The sequence below is a fragment of the Gobio gobio genome (genome assembly GCF_949357685.1).
Source record: "Gobio gobio genome assembly, chromosome: 3".
Taxonomy (NCBI): domain Eukaryota; kingdom Metazoa; phylum Chordata; class Actinopteri; order Cypriniformes; family Gobionidae; genus Gobio; species Gobio gobio.
Genome location: NC_137099.1, coordinates 69,895,383 through 69,920,104, shown reverse-complemented (window position 1 = coordinate 69,920,104; position 24,722 = coordinate 69,895,383). Strand labels below are relative to the sequence as shown.

General features: G+C 48.8%; 1 protein-coding gene across 1 annotated transcript in view; it reads right to left on the bottom strand.

Moving 5' to 3' along the window:
- Positions 1-471: 471 nt before the first annotated feature.
- The window catches only part of gtf3c1 (general transcription factor IIIC subunit 1), a 38,515-nt gene continuing 14,264 nt past the window's right edge, over positions 472-24,722 (bottom strand). The window contains 28 exon segments of the mRNA XM_079812590.1: positions 472-826; positions 3,320-3,515; positions 4,117-4,150; positions 4,224-5,085; positions 5,207-5,317; positions 5,320-5,489; positions 5,698-5,933; positions 12,847-13,161; positions 15,709-15,881; positions 16,094-16,187; positions 16,314-16,370; positions 16,823-16,935; positions 18,288-18,369; positions 18,514-18,656; positions 18,900-19,045; positions 19,125-19,289; positions 19,380-19,458; positions 19,539-19,674; positions 19,753-19,852; positions 22,335-22,515; positions 22,602-22,698; positions 22,787-22,884; positions 23,117-23,262; positions 23,352-23,543; positions 23,634-23,773; positions 23,853-23,956; positions 24,056-24,209; positions 24,294-24,397. Coding sequence (XP_079668716.1) covers positions 596-826; positions 3,320-3,515; positions 4,117-4,150; positions 4,224-5,085; positions 5,207-5,317; positions 5,320-5,489; positions 5,698-5,933; positions 12,847-13,161; positions 15,709-15,881; positions 16,094-16,187; positions 16,314-16,370; positions 16,823-16,935; positions 18,288-18,369; positions 18,514-18,656; positions 18,900-19,045; positions 19,125-19,289; positions 19,380-19,458; positions 19,539-19,674; positions 19,753-19,852; positions 22,335-22,515; positions 22,602-22,698; positions 22,787-22,884; positions 23,117-23,262; positions 23,352-23,543; positions 23,634-23,773; positions 23,853-23,956; positions 24,056-24,209; positions 24,294-24,397 — 4,659 coding nt within the window. The 3' untranslated portion in view covers positions 472-595.

Genomic DNA, 24,722 nt, shown 5'->3' with positions numbered 1-24,722 from the left:
TCATACACACAAATCACATACATGGGTAAGATGGAAAGAGACAGAATGAAACCAGAAAACGGGAATGAAGCTATGGAAAAGAGTCATGAACCATGAAAAGAACCATCGCCGGGTTATTTTACTGCTTATCCTGACCCTGATTGGTTCAAATGGCCGATACTTGCATTGCCGTTGCAGTTGAAGCAGTTTCGTGAACTTCCTGAAGTGATGTTTCTGTGAGTCGATGGTGTTGAAGTTGCAATCGATTTCCTCTGCATTGATGGGGCATTACTGGAGTGAGTCCAGGAGAGCTCATCAGGTCAGCCATCAGAACACGACCCTGGACCTTCTCTAGCGCTGGGATTCCTCAGGAGTTCTGAATATGGCTTTGGTACTGCGGTCACGACTTTTAATCTCATAATTATGACTCAATATGTGACTATGTCAAGATTGACTGCCATATAATGAGGCATTTCTCGGTCTCATCACAGCTCATGTGTGTGTGGGCAGCTGAAGAGCGTTTGGACACAGAAACTGAGGTCAGGATTCAAACAGCCAAACGTCTTTATTTAGTGCAGTAGAACCAGCTGACATTAAAACACACACACACACACCCTCAGGCGCGCAGACACAGCTGAACCCATTTGTTCCAGTTGAGCTCGTGAGGAAACACTCGCGCCAGCCTCAGCACACAGTCCACCGTGGGCTCGTAGAACGCCGTCCCTGCGTCCCTCAGCCTGACCTCGGACTGACCTTTGACCTGCGGCACCTTGGGCTTGGAGAAGAGCGTGGCTTTGGGCGGCTGGACAGTGTAGCGCTTCCTCACGCAGCCGATATCCACCAGGACCTGAGAACACAACACACACACATCAGAATCAACACAACACACACACACACACACACCGTTCCTCATTGAGCCAGTTCACTTTAAACAGGGTTTACGATTTTTGCGCACATTTATCACCAACGTTTAACGCCTCATGACTAAACAAAGCGTGCCAATGTGAGTATGCACACCGACACGCAAAACGGCAGGCGTAAAAGCGACATTTAAAAAAAACGCCTCAGGTTTGTTTTTGTTTTGACGCGGCGTGTTAAAAACTGTCCGACCAATAAGATCAGCGCTTTAGTTCACCTGGAGCTGCTGAAGTGACAGTAAAACACCACTTGGTGGCGCTCTTGCCGAGCACACACTGATACGACGAAGAGGAAGATGAGCTGCTAATGCTGCTGGCCAGTTAGCAAAGGTGTGTGAATGGTGTTGGCAGAACGTAAACACTGGCTCTCTGGCTGGGGCTCTCAGACAGAGAGAAGGTGGACTTCTTGGACGCTTCTTGGAAAGCCCTTTTCGGGGCATCGGTCACTGCAATGCGACAAAGGTGTGATCTGAGGAAACAGGAAGGTGAGGCGTTCCAAACTTGCCTTCCTCACAGACCCACTGCTCGTACTTCTCAGCCACCACGACCCGGGTTTGAAGCTCCCACAGGAGTGGTCAGTCAGCCTTCAGAGGCCCTAGACCATCTCAGCCTCAGCAGGCCACAATCTAACCCGGCTCAGCCGAGGGGAAAACCTTCCTCTGCGGCAGCTGCAGCTAGACACAGGCCAGCAAACCCTCAGGGAGGGAAGAAACAACGAGCGACCTAACACTCATTACATTCAGAACAAAGGGATGAACAACAGCACTCGGAGTATCTGTTGTTGTCCTCCCTCAAAGAGAGCGGTCAATTTCTCCCCCTCCAATCAAGAGAAGACGTTGGACAGGGGAATTGTTCACAGAAAAAAGTTATATAATGACCAGTTCAGTTGTGAAGTTGGCACCAGTACCCCCAGTGCCCTACACAGAATTAACATGTTAACGGTGTTTCTAGCATTGCAACATTTTGTGCAGTATCTAAAGATCCACCATGTTTTGATCAGATCAGACAACACAACGGCGAGGGCACACATAAATCAGTCTGGCACAGAAACTGATCGTGTGGGGCGTGAAGCATTTTCATTCACTACGGGCAACACATGTTCCGGGAATAATGAATGTGGGAGCGTGAAAATGTTTCCTCTCCTGTCCAGAGGAAATCCGCTGTATGGAGAACGGACTCTCCACCCTCAGGTAGGGAACCAGTTGTGGGAGAGGTTCGGCCGAGCTGCCGTAGATCTCTTCGCCTCGCATGAAACACTCATTGCCCTCTATTCTTCTTCTTCTACGTGGACAGAACGAAAGCACTAAGGAACAGTAATCAGTTATTTGTTTCTTGGGCTGATTCTCATAAGGGTAAACCTATTTCACATCAGCGCCTGTCCCACTGGGTAGTGGAAGCTATTATAAGAAGTTATAATAGCAAGGGTCTTTGTCCTCCGGAGGGGCTGAAGGCTCATTCTACCAGAGGTTTGGCCACCTCATGGGCACTGTTTAAGGGCGTTTCAGTTCAGGACGTTTGTGCAGCAGCGAGTTGGGCATCGCCTCCGATGATTTTATAGACATCGCTGGCTCATTCCGTCCTAAGTGTATAACACTCTTTGAGGTGTTTTCATTTTGTACACATACATTCCTGTTCTATTTGTGTAATAGTTATGGGTGTTGTGTTATGTTAAAGCCTACATCACTGAGTTGGTTGACATGCCTGCTTCGGACAGCATATCTGCAATACGGGAGTTGTCCATATCCCATAGTGAGATACTGAGCGAATGTTTGAAAGAGAACCGGGGTTACGTAAGTAGCCTAAAGTTCAGTGCTACACAAGTAAAGAGCTCTAGGGTTAACTTTAAGCTTGTTGTAGTGGAGTAGTGGAGAATGAGGGCACATGGGGCGATCGGACAGCGGTAAGGTCACTCATTCAGAGCTATGAATGAGTGCACTCAATAACGTCCACTATAGTTTCGGACACCACTACAAATGGCTGTTGTGTGTGTGTGAGAGTCACCTGCAGCAGGTCCAGGATCACCACGGGCTGGAGCACCTGACTGTAGTGTGTGTGTGTGTGTGTGTGTGTGTGTGTGTGTGTGTGTGTGTGTGTGTGAGAGTCACCTGCAGCAGGTCCAGGATCACCACGGGCTGGAGCACCTGACTGTAGTGTGTGTGTGTGTGTGTGTGTGAGAGTCACCTGCAGCAGGTCCAGGATCACCACGGGCTGGAGCACCTGACTGTAGTGTGTGTGTGTGTGTGTGTGTGTGAGAGTCACCTGCAGCAGGTCCAGGATCACCACGGGCTGGAGCACCTGACTGTAGTGTGTGTGTGTGTGTGTGTGTGTGTGTGTGAGAGAGTCACCTGCAGCAGGTCCAGGATCACCACGGGCTGGAGCACCTGACTGTAGTGTGTGTGTGTGTGTGTGTGTGTGAGAGTCACCTGCAGCAGGTCCAGGATCACCACGGGCTGGAGCACCTGACTGTAGTGCTGCAGCAGCACACTCTCGAGCAGGGCTGGGCTGGTCATGATGTGCAGCAGTAGAGACTCCAGCATGCCCTTACACACCGGCCGGTTCAACGAGCCGTCCACCACACGCCACGGCCGGCTGACGAACTGCACCGACTCACGGCCCACACTGAGACACACACACACCAGACTGATGATGTCAGATGTCATGAAGTGTAAGATTACAAATTTATACATTGTTATATCTAGGTTCCAATGTAATAGAATATAACTGAAAACATGATCTATATCTGTGTTTTACATTTTGAAGTAAACTTGAGGAAATTCTAAGGAGATTACGTCAGGCCGTGTGAGTGGTTGAGATATTAAGTATTTTGTCTTTATGCACTTCCTGACTATTTACCATGACAAGTTTAGAGCAATACTGCCTGAGTGATTGGATTAGCATCTCTGCATTTGAATGACACTGTTATGCTGATTGAATTACGGCTGATGAGACAGGAATGTTTGGGGTGTGTCCCTATTTTGAATGTCTCCTCCCCTGCTGTATAACCCCTCCCCCTGCTGTATAATCCCTCCCCCTGAAATGTAGATAAAATGCATTGTTTTGTACTGTTAAATCAGACTGTTTTCGGACGACCTGCAGCACAGAGAGTTCTCATTAAAAGAATAACTTCTGTTTGATCCCGAAGTCTCCTGGTCTTCATCTTCTGAGTTTCCTACACTTTAGAAGAGAAAAGTTCACAACAGAAGTCATGTGATTCACTCACTGTTGCTCCGGGTCAGCGGCTCCTTCAGCATCATCTGAAACCACAGATGGAGACGTCAACACACACACACACCACAACAAACCAGACAACACTGTCCAAACACACACCTCTGATCTGAGAGGGGGAGGAGACTTCATTAAGCCCCGCCCCCTTGTCATCTGGCACATGCTGTTCTGAGTTCGCATCAACTCTACCAACCGATGCCTCCTCCACAGCAACCGTCTCCATGGCGACGGTCTGATTGACAGCTGTGCTCGCGGAGACGGGATCCATGGCGACGGTCTGATTGACAGCTGTGCTCGTGGAGACGGGATCCATGGCGACGGTCTGATTGACAGCTGTGCTCGTGGGGACGGGATCCATGGCGACGGTCTGATTGACAGCTGTGCTCGTGGAGACGGGATCCATGGTGACGGCCTGATTGACAGCTGTGCTCGGGGAGACGGGATCCATGGCGACGGTCTGATTGACAGCTGTGCTCGTGGAGACGGGATCCATGGCGACGGTCTGATTGACAGCTGTGCTCGTGGAGACGGGATCCATGGCGACGGTCTGATTGACAGCTGTGCTCGTGGAGACGGGATCCATGGCGACGGTCTGATTGACAGCTGTGCTCGTGGAGACGGGATCCATGGCGACGGCCTGATTGACAGCTGTGCTCGGGGAGACGGGATCCATGGCGACGGTCTGATTGACAGCTGTGCTCGGGGAGACGGGATCCATGGCGACGGTCTGATTGACAGCTGTGCTCGTGGAGGCTTCTTGGAAATCCGATTCCATGGCCCGTCTCTTGGTAGGTGGGGGTGTGTCGTGGGCGGAGTCTTGGGAGGGGCTTCTCTTCAGGAACGGCTGCTGCATCTGCCCACCATCACACACACTCTTCAACAGCCAATTAGACGCAGCCTCCGCACACACCAGCCTCTGAGAGAGAGCGCCCGCCTCCACCAGCTGCTCTCCATCCACCAGATCCTACACACACACACACGTGAAGCTGCAGTGAACTCTCTCTCACACACACACACACACACACACACACACACACACACACACACACACACACACACACACACACACTCACACTCACACTCACCTGTATGTACTGCTGGAGCGTTCTGCTCCGCCCCTTCTCGGGCTGCTCCAGGTGTATGAAGCGCTCTAAGAGGTCCTGTCTGTCAATGCCAAACTCCGCCTCCTTCTCCACGCGGCGTCCCTGATCTCCGCCACCGCCTGGAAGTCCTGCGCTCCGTATCCCGCGCCGCTCACACACCGGTCCAGGAAGATCTGCGGATCGACAGCTGGCGAGCGATACACACGCGTGAAGGACAGCGGGAGAGGCGGAGGAGTGGACGGAGACAGAACTGAGACACCATCAGCTACAGGAGACACGAATGAGAAACACATGACCGATGAGTGCGTGTGTGTGTGAGTGAGTGTGTGTGTGTGTGTGTGAAGGACAGCGGGAGAGATGGAGGAGTGGACGGAGACAGAACTGAGACACCATCAGCTACAGGAGACACACAGAGACACGAATGAGAAACACATGACCGATGAGTGTGTGAGTGTGTGTGTGTGTGAGCGGACCGTCGGCTCTGAAGAGTGTGTGCTGGGCGGTGCGTCTCAGCTGCAGGTGGACAGTGCAGGTGTTGACCATGATGTTGTCGGTGCTGTTGGAGGTGTGTGTCTGCGAGCGCAGGATCCCGGGGGCGTAATATCCCCTCATCAGCAGGTAATTGGTGTGAGACGCCTGTGTGGGTTTGACCTCCAGCCTCCTCTTCCTCTCGTCCTCCTCCTCCTCTTCCTCCAGCGCTTTAGTGAGACTGAAACACACACACACACACACACACACACACACACACACGGTCAGTTCAAAAAAGATTTTTCCAGCTGATGAGCGATAAAAACACTGACAGCCAATCAGAACCCATCCTGCTTTAAAGAGCTCCAGCATTTAAAGAGACAGACGACAAAACTGCAGAGCTTATAATAAACAGAATGTTATAATACACCTCCTCCTTGAACTGCCACCTTAACGTGGTGGAGGGGTTTGAGTACCCGAATGACCCTAGGAGCTACGTTGTCCGGGGCTATATGCCCCTGGTAGGGTCTCCCAAGAAAAACAGGTTCTAGGTGACGGGTCAGACTAAGAACAGTTCAAAAACCCCTTATGATGACCAAAAAAAAGAGGACCGTGACGTCGCCCGGTACGGCGCAGCCAGGGCCCCACCCTGGAGCCAGGCCTGGGGTTGGGGCTCGTATGCGAGCGCCTGGTGGCCGGGCCTTCCCCCACGGGATCCGGCCGGGCTCAGCCCAAAGGAGCGACGTGGGGACACCTTCCCGTGGGCCCACCACTCACAGGAGGGACCGTAAGGGGCCGGTGCGGAGAAGATCGGGCAGCAGTCGAAGGCAGGAGCCTAGACAACCCGATCTCTGGACACGGAAACTGGCACTTGGGACGTGGAATGTCACCTCACTGGTGGGGAAGGAGCCTGAGATTGTGCGTGAGGTTGAGAGTTTCCGACTAGAGATAGTCGGGCTCACCTCTACGCACGGCAGGGCTCTGGAACCACACTCCTCGAGAGAGGATGGACTCTTCACCACTCTGGAGTTGCCCATGGTGAGAGGCAGAGGGCTGGTGTGGGTTTGCTTATAGCCCCCCAGCTCTGCCGCCATGTGTTGGAGTTCACCCCGGTGAACGAGAGGGTCGTTTCCCTGCGGCTTCGGCTCAGGGATAGGTCTCTCACTGTTGTTTGTGCCTACGGGCCGAACTGCAGTGCGGAGTACCCGGCCCCTTGGTGTCTCTGGGAGGGGTGCTGGAAAGTGCTCCAACTGGAGACTCCGTAGTTCTACTGGGGGACTTCAACACCCACGTAGGCAGTGACAGAGACACCTGGAGGGGCGTGATTGGGAGGAACGGCCCCCCTGATCTGAACCCGAGTGGTGTTCAGTTATTGGACTTCTGTGCTAGTTACGGTTTGTCCATAACGAACACCATGTTCAGGCATAAGAGTGTCCATCGGTGCACATGGCACCAGGACACTCTAGGTCGTAGGTCACTGATCGACTTTGTGGTCGTGTCATCAGACCTTCGGCCATATGTCTTGGACACTCGAGTGAAGAGAGGGGCGGAGCTGTCAACTGATCACCACCTGGTGGTGAGTTGGATCCGATGGCGGGGGAGGAAGCTGGACAGACTCGGTAGACCCAAGCGTACTGTAAGGGTCTGCTGGGAACGTTTGGCCGAGTCTCCTGTCAGAGAAATCTTCAACTCCTGCCTCCGGCAGAGCTTCGACCGGATCCCGAGGGAGGCTGGAGATATTGAGTCCGAGTGGACCATGTTCTCCACCTCCATTGTCAAAGCAGCTGCTCGGAGCTGTGGCTGTAAGGTTTCCGGTGCCTGTTGAGGCGGCAATCCCCGAACCCGGTGGTGGACACCGGAAGTAAGGGATGCCGTCAAGCTGAAGAAGGAGTCCTATCGGGCCTGGCTGGCTTGTGGAACTCCGGAGGCAGCTGACAGGTACCGGCAGGCTAAGCGGACTGCAGCCCGGGTGGTTGTGGAGGCAAAAACTCGGGCCTGGGAGGAGTTTGGTGAGGCCATGGAGAAAGACTATCGGTCGGCCTCGAAGAGATTCTGGCAAACCGTTCAACGCCTCAGGAGGGGGAAGCAGTGCCCTACCAACACTGTTTACAGTGGAGATGGGCACCTGTTGACCTCAACTGGGGATATCGTCGGACGGTGGAAGGAATACTTCGAGGATCTCCTCAATCCCACCGACATGTCTTCCGTTGAGGAAGCAGTGGCTGAGGACTCAGAGGTGGACTCGTCCATCACCCGAGCTGAAGTCACTGAGGTGGTCAAGAAACTCCTCTGTGGCAAGGCACCGGGGGTGGATGAGATCCGCCCTGAATACCTCAAGTCTCTGGATGTTGTGGGGCTGTCTTGGCTGACACGCCTCTGCAGCATCGCGTGGCGGTCGGGGACAGTGCCTCTGGGATGGAAGACCGGGGTGGTGGTCCCTCTTTTCAAGAAGTGGGACTGGAGAGTGTGTTCCAACTACAGGGGGATCACACTTCTCAGCCTCCCCGGGAAAGTCTATGCCAGGGTACTGGAGAGGAGAATTCGGCCGATAGTAGAACCTCGGATTCAGGAGGAACAGTGTGGTTTTCGTCCCGGTCGTGGAACACTGGACCAGCTCTATACCCTCTACAGGGTGCTGGAGGGTTCATGGGAGTTTGCCCAACCAGTCCACATGTGTTTTGTGGATTTGGAGAAGGCATTCGACTGTGTTCCTTGCGGCGTCCTGTGGAGGGTGCTCGGGGAGTATGGGGTCCGGGGTCCTTTGCTAAGGGCTGTCCCTGTATGACTGAAGCAGGAGTTTGGTCCGCCTTTGACCCCTTGCACAAGGAGGGCAAGACACAAAAGGTCATTGCAAAAGAGGCTGGCTGTTCACAGAGCTCTGTGTCCAAGCAGATTAATAGAGAGGCGAAGGGAAGGAAAAGATGTGCTAGAAAAAAGTGTACAAGCAATAGGGATAACCGCACCCTGGAGAGGATTGTGAAACAAAACCCATTCAAAAATGTGGAGGAGATTCACAAAGAGTGGACTGGAGCTGGAGTCAGTGCTTCAAGAACCACTAGGCACAGACGTATGCTAGAGATGGGTTTCAGCTGTCGCACTCTTGACCAACAGACAGCGTCAGAAGCGTCTCGCCTGGGCTAAAGACAGACAGGACTGGAGCTGCTGAGTGGCCAGAGTTATGTTCTCTGATGAAGTCAATCAGGGTCCAGAGTCTGGAGGAAGAGAGGAGAGACACACAATCCACACTGCTGGAGCTCCAGTGTAAAGTTTCCACAGTCAGTGATGGTTTGGGGTGCCATGTCATGCGCTGGTGTTGGTCCACTGTGTTTTCTGAGGTCAGAGGTCAATGCAGCCGTATACCAGGAAGTTTTAGAGCACTTCATGCTTCCTGCTGCTGACCAACTTTATGGAGATGCAGATTTCATTCTCCAGCAGGACTGGGACCAGCACACAGTGCCAAAGCAACCAGTGCCTGGTTTAAGGACCATGGTATCCCTGTTCCTGATTGGCCAGCAAACTCTCCTGACCTTAACCCCATAGAACATCTGAAGAGGAAGATGTGATATGCAGAAGAGCTGAAGGCCACTATCAGAGAAAACTCATAACACCTGAGCAGAGCCTCAGTCTGATCTCCTCATGCCGCATCGCTGCAGTAATTCAGGCTAAACCAGCCCCAGCTGAGCATTGAGTGCTGGACATGCTCACACTAGGGATGTGACGGTGAGGAAATTTTCCCACCGGTTAATTGACGTGTGACAACACCGGTAATACCGGTATCACCGCCGGGGGCTTGTAAATCACTAATTCTATCTAACCGAAAGTAACATACGCGCGCTCTGTGAGACCATGAATGAAGTTCGTCCGTAACTGCGCGTTCTGTGAGGCCATGGGTGCGTCTCAACAGTTCCCTAGTAGTCAGGGCACTAATCAGGCATTTATCGGTATATGTGTGAGACGCACGCCATGAATGAATGACAATTCGTCCGTGAACCCTTGTTTATACTCGACGCGTCCACACCATGGTCCGAACGAACGAGCGCGAGGGTGCGCGCGGCAAAAATTGCGTCATCTCAGAGTGTCGGACTCAAAGGAAACAATGCGCGCTCTGTGCGGCCGTGCACATTTTTACTTTCGGTTTTGAATTAGCGCCAATTCGGTGGAGGGTTGCTTGAATTGTGGGTTCATTAGCCTATTATTTTATTTGAAAAACACCAAAACCAAATCTTCCGCAATCATCTCAGTCAGCTCCTCACTCTATGATGAATGAAATCTGATGAATACTCCTGCCGAGACTCACGGTCGGGTCATGCTTTATTAAGCAGACACGTTCAGTTTTAATTTGTATTGTCTGTTCTCTAACTGAACTAAATTATTTTATTAGGATAAAAAATAAAATAAAAAAAAATGACGGTGGGGCGGTGCCACGGTGGGCAAGTGATGCAAGCGGTGTTGAGTCTGAACACCGGTAACACCGGCAACACCGACTATCGTAGCAAGCCTAGCTCACACTCTACAGTTGGCCAAGATTTCTAAAAATCCTTTCTTTGTATTGGTCTTAAGTAATATTCTAATTTTCTGAGATGCTGAATTTGGGATTTTCCTTAGTTGTCAGTTATAATCATCAAAATTAAAATAAATAAACATATATATCAGTCTGTGTGTAATGAATGAATATAATATATAGAAGTTTCACTTTTTGAATGGAATTTGTGAAATAAATCAACTTTTTGATGATAATTATATGACCAGCACCTGTAGTTATCGTCACAGCTATCGTCCATTTGTGCGGACACTAATATAGCCATCGTTGTAGTTACCGTTATAGTCATCGTTATCGTTACAGTCATTGTTACAGTTATTGTCCACTTGTACGGACACTAATATAGCTATCGTTATAGTCATCTTTAGTCATCGTTACAGTCACCATCCACTTGTGCGGATTCTAATATAGCTATCGTTATAGTTATCGTTACAGTCATCGTTAAAGCTATTGTCCACTGGTGCGGATTCTAATATAGCTAATGTTATAGTTATAGTTAGTCATCGTTACAGTTATTGTCCACTTGTGCGGATTCTAATATAGCTAATGTTATAGTTATAGTTAGTCATCGTTACAGTTATTGTCCACTTGTGCGGATTCTAATATAGCTAATGTTATAGTTATAGTTAGTCATCGTTACAGTTATTGTCCACTTGTGCGGATTCTAATATAGCTAATGTTATAGTTATAGTTAGTCATCGTTACAGTTATTGTCCACTTGTGCGGATTCTAATATAGCTATCGTTATAGTTATCGTTACAGTCATTGTTACAGTTATTGTCCACTTGTGCGGATTCTAATATAGCTAATGTTATAGTTATAGTTACAGTCATTGTTACAGTTATTGTCCACTTGTGCGGATTCTAATATAGTTATCGTTAGTTATCGCCACAGTTATCGTCATGGTTACAGTTATCGTTACAGTCATCGTCCACTTGTGCGGACACTAATATAGCTATCGTTACAGTCATCGTTAGTCATTGTTACAGTTATTGTCCACTTGTGCGGATTCTAATAAAGCTATCGTTAGTTATCACCACAGTTAACGTCATAGTTACAGTTATCGTTACCGTCATCGTTAGTCATTGTTACAGTCATCGTCCACTTGTGCGGACACTAATATAGCTATCGTTATAGTTATCGCCACAGTTATCGTTATAGTTATTGTTATCGTTACAGTTATCATTACAGCTATCGTTACAGCTATCGTTACAGTTATAGTTACAGCTATCGTTACAGCTATTGCCACAGTTATAGTTAGTTATCGTTACAGCTATCACCACAGCTATCGTTATAGCTATCGTCACAGCTATCGCCACAGTTATCGTTACAGCTATCACCACAGCTATCGTTACAGCTATCGTCACAGCTATCGCCACAGTTATCGTTACAGCTATCGCCACAGTTATAGTTACAGCTATCGTTACAGCTATCGCCACAGTTATAGTTACAGCTATCGTTACAGCTATCGCCACAGCTATAGTTACAGCTATCGCTACAGCTATCGCTACAGCTATCGCCACAGCTATCGCCACAGCTATCGCCACAGCTATAGTTACAGCTATCGTTACAGCTATCGCTACAGCTATCGCTACAGCTATCGCCACAGCTATCGCCACAGCTATAGTTACAGCTATCGCCACAGCTATCGCCACAGCTATAGTTACAGCTATCGTTACAGCTATCGCTACAGCTATCACTACAGCTATCGCCACAGCTATCGCCACAGCTATCGTTACAGCTATCACCACAGCTATCGTTACAGCTATCGTCACAGCTATCGCCACAGTTATCGTTACAGCTATCGTTACAGCTATCGCCACAGTTATAGTTACAGCTATCGTTACAGCTATAGTTACAGCTATCGTTACAGCTATCGCCACAGTTATCGTTACAGCTATCGTTACAGCTATCGCCACAGTTATAGTTACAGCTATCGCCACAGTTATAGTTACAGCTATCGTTACAGCTATAGTTACAGCTATCGCCACAGCTATAGTTACAGCTATCGTTACAGCTATCGCTACAGCTATCGCCACAGCTATCGCCACAGCTATCGCCACAGCTATCGTTACAGCTATCGTTACAGCTATCGCTACAGCTGTCACCACAGTTATAGTTACAGCTATCGTTACAGCTATCGCTACAGCTATCGCTACAGCTATCGTTACAGCTGTCACCACAGTTATAGTTACAGCTATCGTTACAGCTATCGTTACAGCTATCGCTACAGCTATCGCCACAGCTATCGCCACAGCTATCGTTACAGCTATCGCCACAGCTATCGCCACAGCTATCGCCACAGTTATAGTTACAGCTATCGTTACAGCTATCACCACAGTTATAGTTACAGCTATAGTTACAGCTATCGCCACAGTTACAGTTACAGTTATCGTTACAGCTATCGTTACAGCTATCGCTACAGCTATCGCCACAGCTATCGCCACAGTTATAGTTACAGCTATCGCCACAGCTTTCGCCACAGCTATCGCCACAGCTATCGTTACAGCTATCGTTACAGCTATCGCTACAGCTATCGCCACAGCTATCGCCACAGCTGTCGCTACAGCTATGGTCGGGTCTTTAGCGTGTGTATCTGTCCCTGAGCGCCCACCTCTTGACCACCTCATTGTCCAGCAGTGTGCTGTCCACCACCACGATCTGCTGTGGGATCCTGACGTCCACGGACAGCAGGCCCAGGGTCATGAGGGTCAGGCAGCAGGCGCTGGCGCCCCCTGGAGCGTCCATGGGGAACTGCAGCATGCCCTGAGTGTCCTCCTCCTCCTGCTCGGCCCCCGGGGTCTCGGGCTCCTTCTGGAAGTGGAAGCGGTGGGGTCTGTCTCTGCTGCCGCCCACGCCCTCATACAGACCCGTCATCAGGTCAAAGGCCTCGTTGAAGATCAGGCTCGGGAAACGCCACGTGAAGAACCTAACGCACACGGACACACACTTACAACGAGCTGTAGTAGTGAACACTGCTCAAGGTGTGTGTGTGTGTCACCTGTAGTAGTGAACACTTCTCAAGGTGTGTGTGTGTGTGTGTGTGTGTGTGTGTGTGTGTGTGTGTGTGTGTGTGTGTGTGTGTGTGTGTGTGTGTGTGTGTGTGTGAGCTGTAGTAGTGAACACTGCTCAAGGTGTGTGTGTGTGTGAGCTGTAGTAGTGAACACTTCTCAAGGTGTGTGTGTGTGTGTGTGAGCTGTAGTAGTGAACACTGCTCAAGGTGTGTGTGTGTGTGTGTGTGACCTGTAGTAGTGCTGAGACAGCTGGTAGGACATGGGCAGGAAGGGCAGCGAATGGTGTGTGTGTGTGTGTGTGTGTGTGTGTGTGTGTGTGTGTGTGTGTGTGTGTGTGTGTGTGTGTGTGTGTGTGTGTGTGTGTGTGTGTGAGACCTGTAGTAGTGCTGTGACAGCTGGTAGGACATGGGCAGGAAGGGCAGCGAGTGGTGTGTGTGTGTGTGTGTGTGTGTGTGAGACCTGTAGTAGTGCTGAGACAGCTGGTAGGACATGGGCAGGAAGGGCAGCGAGTGGTGTGTGTGTGTGTGTGTGTGTGTGAGACCTGTAGTAGTGCTGTGACAGCTGGTAGGACATGGGCAGGAAGGGCAGCGAGTGGTGTGTGTGTGTGTGTGTGTGTGTGTGTGTGTATGTGTGTGTGTGTGTGTGTGTGTGTGTGTGTGTGTGTGTGTGTGTGAGACCTGTAGTAGTGCTGTGACAGCTGGTAGGACATGGGCAGGAAGGGCAGCGAGTGGTGTGTGTGTGTGTGTGTGTGTGTGTGTGTGTGTGTGTGTGTGTGTTAGGGGTGCACCGATCCGACTTTTTCAGTCCCGATACCGATGCCGATGCCTGGGCTTTGTGTATCTGTCGATACCCGATACCGATCCGATATATTGTTGAATTAATAATAAACTGTATATCTTCCACCTTATCCCTTCCTTGAAGAGACTAAAGGCACCAGACTTTACTAACTAAACATAACTAAGACAAAATAACAGATGTATGTAAGGTGTTGAATTCTTATTTATTTAAAAAACAATTGTGCATTCAAATCTAAAATAGAATGTAATCGAACTTCTTTAAATAAATAAAATGTAGCAGTGGAAACAAAAAACAGTCAAACATACAATAGTAATCTGACAGTTACCAAACATTTTTTACACTACAGATAATTGTTTTGGTATATAATCATATCAATATTAAAAAGTAGCATTACAAATTAACAAATAGTCTAATTTTCTGCCATATGCAATTTAATAAAAATTTTCAGCTAGCTAATAACAACTTTGTTCTGGTTTCACCTCACTCCAGATTAAATGATTGTAGGCTAGGCCTATTTATTTTACTACACATTGTCAACAGAAATAAGATGAAATACTGTTGATAATTAAAAATAATTCTTACTACCCACTCTTGCTAAAATGGGTAAGCACACTTGTGTTCTCATTTCAGTTGCGTTCTGAGTAAATTAATAAACTGAGTTCATGAGTTCAGTGTTGGACGGATCAGTTATTCTGGCCAGTCGTTAAAATGATTCGGTTCAAAGGAGTCATTAGGTGGCGAATCGGACATTAGCAGACGCGTTGTGTGCGAATCCCGTCTGTAAGAACATCGCGAAAGATGTCAACACACAGAAAACACTTCATAACTGGATATAATTTGTCTCCCGCTTATTGAAAGTATGCTTTATGTCAGCTGGTCAGAGAAGAGTCAATGTTTTTTGAGCGCAATTCACACCCAGTGATAATTCATGGACAAAATTGTCCGAATGTGTCACGTGCAACATGGTTTCGGTCTTCCGAGCTTTTGATTTGGATTAATATGTGAAATATGAGAGCGAACACTGATTATTTTGAAGACCCAGAGAGCGCGCGCGGGGGAGGAGCTCTCAGATCGGTCTCTCTGTCACTCAGTCACAAGCGCAGCATCTGTTCTACATCACTCGTAAATCACAATAACTCATCAAATTAGGCTTTGGCCGTCAAAAAAATGTCAATGCAGGAAAGACCCTGACTTTGCAGTAATACCCTCGAAACAGCGACGAACTAGTTGGCGTGGCAAGCGTGAAATATCTCCTCCACACAGCCGACTCTCTGGCTCGCTCCCTTCTAGCATGCGACACACGTGAAGCTGACGAATGACGTAGGTTCTGCTGCGACGGAAAAAAACACCTGGATCGGCTTGTGGATCTGTTAATTTTTCCGATCCCCGATCCAGCTATTTTGTCAGTATCGCGGCCGATATCCGATCCTAATATCGGATCGGTGCACCCCTAGTGTGTGTGTGTGTGTGTGTGTGTGTGTGACCTGTAGTAGTGCTGAGACAGCTGGTAGGACATGGGCAGGAAGGGCAGCGAGTGGTGTGTGTGTGTGTGTGTGTGTGTGTGTGTGTGTGAGACCTGTAGTAGTGCTGAGACAGCTGGTAGGACATGGGCAGGAAGGGCAGCGAGTGGTGTGTGTGTGTGTGTGTGTGTGTGTGTGTGAGACCTGTAGTAGTGCTGAGACAGCTGGTAGGACATGGGCAGGAAGGGCAGCGAGTGGCACTTCTTCAGGTGGGCTTTGGTGATGGGCCGCCGGCGGTTCACTAGTGCCCGATTCCGGCAGGTCTGGAAGGCCTGGGACAAAACCTCCTCACTGTAGCGCGTGTACAGACAGAACGTCTGACGGAGAGACAGACATCACCACTGACACACAGTATAGACACGTGTGTGAGTGTGTGAGTGTGTGTGTGTGTGTGTGTGTGTGTGTGTGTGTGTGCGTGTGTGCGTGTGTGCGTGTGTGCGTGTGTGTGTGTGTGTGTGTGTGTGTGTGTGTGTGTGTGTGTGTGTGTGCGTGTGTGCGTGTGTGCGTGTGTGCGTGTGTGTGAGTGTACCTGGAAGGGTCTGTAGTTCTTCATCTGGGCGTTGGTCAGCACCAGTGTGCTCTGAATTAAATTAAACAGCACCAGAACATCAATGTCCTCCTTCCTGAAACACATCACATTAGAAATATGAAGAAGAAGAAGAACAATAGTGTATTAATACACAGAGCGCAAAACATAATTAACTCAAAACAGGATTTAAACAGTGAAATCATGTCAGTCACACACACACCTCTTCAAGGTGTCTGTAATGCGCTCAATTGATTCGTCAATCGTGTAGACCTTAAACCTGAGGAAACACACACACACACACACACACACACACACACACACACACGTTAAGACACATCTGCAGAGAAGTCAGTGTTCTTACTGTTAACTATAAAATAAAGCTTTATAGAAACATATATTAAAATAACCCAGGATGGACAAACGTGAGTTAGTGATCTAGAGATCACAGCTCATCAACCCTCTGGTCTTTAAATCAAATGAACGTGATATATTTCAGTTTAATATGTTGTATTTTTAGGGACTTTATGGTACCAACTAATATTTATGTAGTGGTTATATTTTCCAAAACATGCTTTACTGTATAAATGCAAACTGATATCTGAAGAAACGCTCTTCCGGTGAGAGTGTGTGTGTGTGTGTGTGTGTGTGTGTGTGTGTGTGTGTGTGTGTGTGTGTGTGTGTGTGTGTGTGTGTGTGTGTGTGTGTGTGTGTGTGTGTGTGTGTGTGTACTTGTGAAAGAGCTCGTCTCTCGTGTCTGGTATGATGACATCACTGGAGCCGTAGCTGGAGCTGAACTTTGACCTCAGAGAGCGAACAAACTCCTTGTACTCCTCAGCACACACCTGTAACACACACACACACACACACACACACACACACACACACACACACACACACACAGAGACTCATGTTTGCAGTGTAGAAACTGAAGATCTGAGAGACATTTCTCCTAAATATCTCAAACTCACTCAAAGCCTGTTCACTGGCATCAGGAGCGTTTCAATCCTTACTGAAGAGTGTGTGATTCTCAGGGTGTAACGGTACAGGACAAACCGCCAACACACACACACACACATTCAGTATTCAGGCCATTCTAGCAGGAAACTCAAGCGGTAAATGCTCTTTTGTAGAGGGGTATGCAGCAACAATATATACACGTTTTTTACTGTACTATTGTATTGTTGTTGTATTTTCATTAAAGATAGGCTAATAATAAAACATAAAAATAAACATTCGTTTGAAAGTAATTAAAGAGGACATTATGAGTTAAGCAATATTATATGAGCTAGAGTGCTATTTTCCAGAGCCTATATCAGCACGATTGCAGAATGCCATATTCATTGTATACAACAGTTCGATAAACAACAAGTGGTCATTTTTTACAGTTTTGCTCTATTTTTCCCACACGTGGTAAATAGTGTAATGACTTAAAAAGATGGTCAACAATATGTAACTTTACTTTGTAAGAGGTGTGCCCTAAAAAGTGAGCATGCACATTTAAGAACACCAAGGAAAGAGTGCGTTCTTTAGTCTGTTTGGACACTTCACACACAAGTTTGCACTGCCTGTTTGGTTTACCTGTACATGTTAATAACGTGTGTTTGTCCGACTCATAGTGCGCGTCCTCGACGCGTGATTTACCATATAGCGCATGTACTTAACGTGTGCTCTGGGGTCACGGAAAACGCGCATTTTTTAAATAGCAAATCATGCGTCGAGAACGTGCGATTTGACGTTTTTGCGCACGTTTTCGACGCATGATTTGCTATTTAAAAAACGTGTGTTTTCCGTGACCCCAGAGCACACGAGGACGCTTTTGACGTGTCAGTGCGCAATCAGACGCCCGCCCAAGCGTATATGAACACTTTGGCTTGCCATACGCCCACTCGCGATATTCCATTATTATCCACAATTCTATTATGGAATCTTATGAGGGCGCCTACTCTAGCCTGTTAGTCCTCGAACATGTTATATAATATTGAGGAAATACAGAAACTATTTAGAAACGCACAACAGCAGCTACATATAGAAAATACAAAAAAAAATTATTTTTTATTTTTTTCAAAAAAGTCGTAATCGCTCAATCGGTGTCTCAGCGGCGAGCCGTGAGTTCACACTGAGGTGCGAGCCGAACCATGAGTGTGTGCCGTTACACCTGTATCTGGTTCAGAACCGTTGAGGACTCGGGTCTCACCTTCCCATCGTTATAGTCGTCAGAACGGTTCAGGAATCTGGCCATCAGCTCTTTATCCTGATACATCTCCGCCAGACAGATCCTACAGCCATCACACGTACAGAGGAACATTACTCACACAGTGTGTGTGTGTGTGTGTGTGTGTGTGTGTGTGTGTGTGTGTGTGTGAGAGTGAGAGAGTGTGCGAGTGTGCGTGTGTGGGTGTGTGTGTGCGTGTGTAGTTCACCTGTAGTTCAGGCAGGTCTGTGGGTTCTTCATGATGTAGCGTGAGCGTCGGCTGACAGACAGAGATGTTTTATCCAGAGATAACTCAAACTCAGCGTGCAGGACATCACGAACCACCGTCCAGGGCACGAACGGCCTCTTCAGCTGCACACACACACACACACACACACACACACACACACACACACACACACACACACACACACAAACACAAACACACACACACACGTGAGCATCTACTTCACTAACGCGGCTGGTGTGTGTTCGTTTAGTCCTGTGTCCACTGTAGATTTAGTCAGCCTGTCCAAGTCTCCTCCTTTCTGAGAGCGCCATCTGCTGTTCAAAACTAAAACAAAAATGTGTGTGTGTGTGTGTGTGTGTGTGTACCTTGCGGTTGAGGAAGTGGCTGGCGACGCGGCACAGCATCAGCAGGCTGTCCTCCATGTGTGTCCAGGCCACTCTCTGTCTGGTCATCTGAAGAAGAGCCCGCTGGTCCGTCTCATCCTGCGCCTGACTCTGCCTGCTCGCTCGCACTGACACACACACACACACACACTGTTGAGCTGCATGACATCATCAGCGTGTAATATATCAGCGTGCCGTCAGCGCCACCTCTCTTCTTCTTGCGGGCCGGTTTGCTGCCGTCTCTCTTGGGTCTGTTGCGTTTGAGGTTCCGTCCTCCGCGCACCTCCTGGTTCCTGCTGGACGGCTCTGAGCTCACACGCACATCCTCCTCCAGCACAGCAGGGGGCGCCACCTTCACTCCGCGCTCCACCGCTGACACACACACACACACACACACACACACACACTCTTAGGGCTGGATCGGCCAATCACAGGACTGCTGAGAAGGTGAGCGTGTGTTACCGGGCGGTTTGGGCGGAGGGTGTTTGGACAGCAGGTTCCTCAGTCTGACGGTGTGATGCGTCCCTGTGTCTTCAGCGCTCTGACAACATCACACACACACACATTAACACACAGCGCAACCATGCGGACAACACACTGTGTGTGTGTGTGTGTGTGTACCTGTTTGTTTGAGTTGATCAGGTGACTGGTCCACGTCCAGTTGCGCTTCAAGTGGCCGAAAAAGCAGGAGTCCAGTCCGCCAGCGCCCTGCCCGTCGCCAGGGGTAACGCCATCGTCCGCCACATCACAGCTGCCCCTATCAACCGAAAACACCCAAATCAGCCAATCAGGCGACGGACGACCCTGCCTGAGCCAATCAGAACGGCTGACTCACTGCAGCGTGTGCATCAGCCTGGTGTTGCGCTCCATCGTCATGCCTCCATCGGCCTCCCCTGCCTGAGCGCTTCCCTCCCCGGGGCGCGGCCGGATCACACCTGAAACACACGCGTGTGCGCGCGTCACGGCTGTGGCGTGTTTGGGTGTGGCGCAGTGATGTCCCTCCAGAAAAACGCCATTATGCCATCGCATGATTTAACGCATAATCAGCCTATCCGCATATTTATGCGTGGGCTGCATTTTTTCAAATACGCCGCACTTTCGGCGCATAAATTGCCGATTTCCGCGTGCAAAATATAGAGACTAGCATGATTTCATAATCCCTGCATTTTCGTTGCAAAAAACGTCATACATATTAGCAGAAAGTTGAAAAATGTTCGTTAACTTCAATAACAGCAAAAGACCAAAGCAAAGCAGTTTCCCGGTGTGATGACCGATTTCAAAACACAGCATCATGAAGCTTCAGAGCGTTATGAATCAGTGAGTCGATTCAGCGGTTTGAGGCGTTATGAATCAGCGAGTAGATTCAGCGGTTTGAGGCGTTATGAATCAGTGAGTCGATTCAGCGGTTTGAGGCGTTATGAATCAGCGAGTAGATTCAGCGGTTTGAGGCGTTATGAATCAGCGAGTAGATTCAGCGGTTTGAGGCGTTATGAATCAGTGAGTCGATTCAGCGGTTCGGAGTATTATGAATCAGCGAGTAGATTCAGCGGTTTGAGGCGTTATGAATCAGTGAGTCGATTCAGCGGTTCGGAGTATTATGAATCAGCGAGTAGATTCAGCGGTTTGAGGCGTTATGAATCAGTGAGTCGATTCAGCGGTTCGGAGTATTATGAATCAGCGAGTAGATTCAGCGGTTTGAGGCGTTATGAATCAGTGAGTCGATTCAGCGGTTCGGAGTATTATGAATCAGCGAGTAGATTCAGCGGTTTGAGGCGTTATGAATCAGTGAGTCGATTCAGCGGTTCGGAGTATTATGAATCAGCGAGTAGATTCAGCGGTTTGAGGCGTTATGAATCAGTGAGTCGATTCAGCGGTTCGGAGTATTATGAATCAGCGAGTAGATTCAGCGGTTTGAGGCGTTATGAATCAGTGAGTCGATTCAGCGGTTTGAAGCATTATGAATCAGTGAGTCGATTCAGCGGTTCGGAGTATTATGAATCAGTGAGTCGATTCAGCGGTTTGAGGCGTTATGAATCAGTGAGTCGATTCAGCGGTTCGGAGTATTATGAATCAGCGAGTAGATTCAGCGGTTTGAGGCGTTATGAATCAGTGAGTCGATTCAGCGGTTTGAAGCATTATGAATCAGTGAGTCGATTCAGCGGTTTGAGGCGTTATGAATCAGTGAGTCGATTCAGCGGTTTGAAGCATTATGAATCAGTGAGTCGATTCAGCGGTTCGGAGTATTATGAATCAGCGAGTAGATTCAGCGGTTTGAGGCGTTATGAATCAGTGAGTCGATTCAGCGGTTTGAGGCGTTATGAATCAGTGAGTCGATTCAGCGGTTCGGAGTATTATGAATCAGCGAGTAGATTCAGCGGTTTGAGGCGTTATGAATCAGTGAGTCGATTCAGCGGTTTGAAGCATTATGAATCAGTGAGTCGATTCAGCGGTTTGAGGCGTTATGAATCAGTGAGTCGATTCAGCGGTTTGAAGCATTATGAATCAGTGAGTCGATTCAGCGGTTTGAGGCGTTATGAATCAGTGAGTCGATTCAGCGGTTCGGAGCGTTATGAATCAGCGGTTTGAGGCGTTATGAATCAGTGAGTCGATTCAGCGGTTTGAGGCGTTATGAATCAGTGAGTCGATTCAGCGGTTTGAGGCGTTATGAATCAGTGAGTCGATTCAGCGGTTTGGATCGCTAAAATCACGTATTTCAGCAGTTTGACACGTGATCCGAATCATGAATCGACTCGCTGATTCATAATGCTCCAAACCGCTGATTCGACTCACTGACTCATAACGCTTCGAAGCTTCATGATGCTGTGTTTTGAAATCGTCATCACTATATAAGTCGTTATTTAGGGTTTTTTTGCGCACAGAAACTATTCTCGTCTTCATAAAGTTATTGTAGAGCCGCTGTAGTGAGATGGACTTTGTAACTTTAGTCTTTAGTGTCTTTTAAGGGTCTTGAGAGTGTAAAGTTGAGCCAATGGAGGCCTTTCAGAGCATCAGATTTACACTAAAATATCTTCATTTGTGTCTGAAGATGAACGGAGGTCTGACGGGTGTCCAACCACATGAGGGGAATTTTCATTTTTGGGTGAACTAACCCTTTAAGAGATTGCACATTCAAATGTGTGTTTTGTAAAGCTACCTCTGTAAAACAGGAAGTTATTTATTCATTTTTTTAGAAGCTATTCATCAAACCGCAGTTTTTGCAAGTTCCCGCAATTTCATAGCATAAAACTGCATAAATATCCCGCATTTTCCAGCGCATTTTTTAAGAAAACATTCCGCATAATCGAGGATTTTTGGCCGCACCAATCACAAAAGCAAGCCGCATTTTTCTGGAAGGACTGTCAGTGAGGTGGTGTTTGTACCTAGAGGCGTGTGCTGTCAGTGAGGTGGTGTTTGTACCTAGAGGCGTGTTCAGACACACACACAGCAGGTCGAACCAGTAGTTCTCCACGTCCTGCGCGCTGCTGAACACGTAGTGCCGCCGCTCGAACGGCCGCAGGGTCTCGATGGCCATGTTGTAGTGCGGGTCACACACCGTCGTGTCCACGATCTTGGCCTTCGTCTTCAGGAAGACGAACACCTGACACAGACAGGAGCGCGTTCGTTATAACACACACACACACACACACCATGAGTCGGGATCATGTGACTGTGAGGGACGCTCACCTGGTCTTTATCCATGAACTTCTCCGTGGGTCCGAACTGCAGCAGGCCCATGAAACACAGCCTCTGGAGACTCTCGTGGAAACTGAAGATGTACTTCCTGTGTGAGGGACCACATCGTCAGCGACACAATAAAAGACATCTGTGTGTGTGTGTGTGAGAGAGTGTGTGTGTGTGTGTGTGTTTGCCTCCTGTGCAGCAGCTGTCTCTTCAAATCCGCAGGGAGGAATCTGATCAGATAGTGTTTCTTCACCGGATCATTCAGGTACTCCTCCAAACCTTCAACCTGAATACAACACAACCACAACGTTACCGCACCACATGATGATGTATACATCTCTGAAAAGCACACTGTGCTCTGATTGGTCGGCTGGAGCAGTGTGTTGTGATTGGCACCATAACCCCCAGTTTCACACACTCCTAACTCAACCCGACCCCACATCGTTATGCTGCCCCTTCATTATGATGATGAGGAAACGCTGATGGAGATGTGTGTGTGTGTGTGTGTGTGTGTGTACCTGATAGTTGACCTGCACGACCTGCATGAAGACGCTGAGCGGCAGCGACACCAGGACGTCACTGATGAGGGCCCATCCGAACCCGAAGTCTTTATGCAGCGGGATGGGCGGGATGTACCTCTTCCAGTTGTTCTCCTTCACGTACACTACACACACACACACACACACACACACACACACAAGTGTTTGAGAGAGGCACTCGACTCATAGAAGCATCCTCTGACCCCAGACTGACCTTTGAACCGCGCCTCCGTCGGCCCGTCCGCGGGCGTCTCCGGGTCGGACTGCGGGGGGGCGTCAGGAAGCGGGTCGGCCGGAGCGGAGCGTCTGATTGGATGGCCATAAATCAGGTACCAGAGGAAGGAGTGAACGATGCGCAGACGAGGCATCTTGGGCTGGAACCCCATGGAGCGCCCGAGCCCTGGAACTGACACACAGAGATCCGGCTGTGAATGAGCAGCGCTGAGGTGTGAGTGTGTGTGTGTGTGTGTGTGTGTGTGTGTGTGTGTGTCCGTACCGAGGACGGGTTTGAAGGATTTGAGGGTTTTGACGCCCATCTTCTCGGACACCTTCTTCAGGCCGCTCTGAGGCGGGCGCGAGGGCGCTTTACTCTCCTTCTTCTCCTGAGCCTTTGCTTTTTCTGCCTGAGACTCGACGCTGAGGAACAGAACACAGCAGCGGTCAGGGGAGCGATGATGTCAGGTGTGGGGGATTGTGGGTAGTGTGTTTCTCTCACCGAGCTGCAGAGGCCGAGCTGGACATGCGCATGCGGATCTGCTCTATGGCACTTTTGACCAGCGGGTCGTCCGGCGTAACGGAGGGGTGAACCACGAACTCAACCTGAGACACACACACGTTTATTAGCTGTGGTGTGTGTGTGTGTGTGTGTGTGTGTGTGTGTGTGTGTGTGTGTGTGTGAGTGAGTGTGTGTGTGCGCACCTTCTTCTGAACTCCGTCCTGTATGACGATGGTACTGTAGAGTTTGAGTAAACCCTCTCGAGACAGCGAGCGGATCAGCCTCACCACACTCTTCTTACACACTTTAGTGCTCACGCCATCCTTCTTCTCCTCCTCCGTCAGCAGCTTCTGCAGCCTGACACACACACACACACACACACGTGTGTTTATCTGACATACAGCGGGTGACAGCTCATCATGGACAGAGAGAGAGTCTTACGAGTAGAAGCCCTCGATGATCTTGCTGCAGCGCACGGCCTCGATGATCATGTTCTTGCGCTTCAGCAGTCGGTACGTCTCGTGAATTTCCACCTTCTTCGTCTTCTGCAGAAATCGTTAGAGTTATCGTTGACATCATCGTTATAGTTATCGTTATCATCACCAACATCATCGTTATAGTTATCGTTATCATCACCAACATCATCGTTATAGTTATCGTTATCATCACCAACATCATCGTTATAGTTATCATTCTCATCGTTAACATCATCGTTATAGTTATCATTATCATTCTCATCGTTAACATCATCGTTATTGTTATTGTTGATATCATTATAGTTATCGTTATCATTCTCATCGTTAACATCATCGTTATTGTTATCGTTGATATCATTATAGTTATCGTTATCCTTCTCATCTTTAACATCAT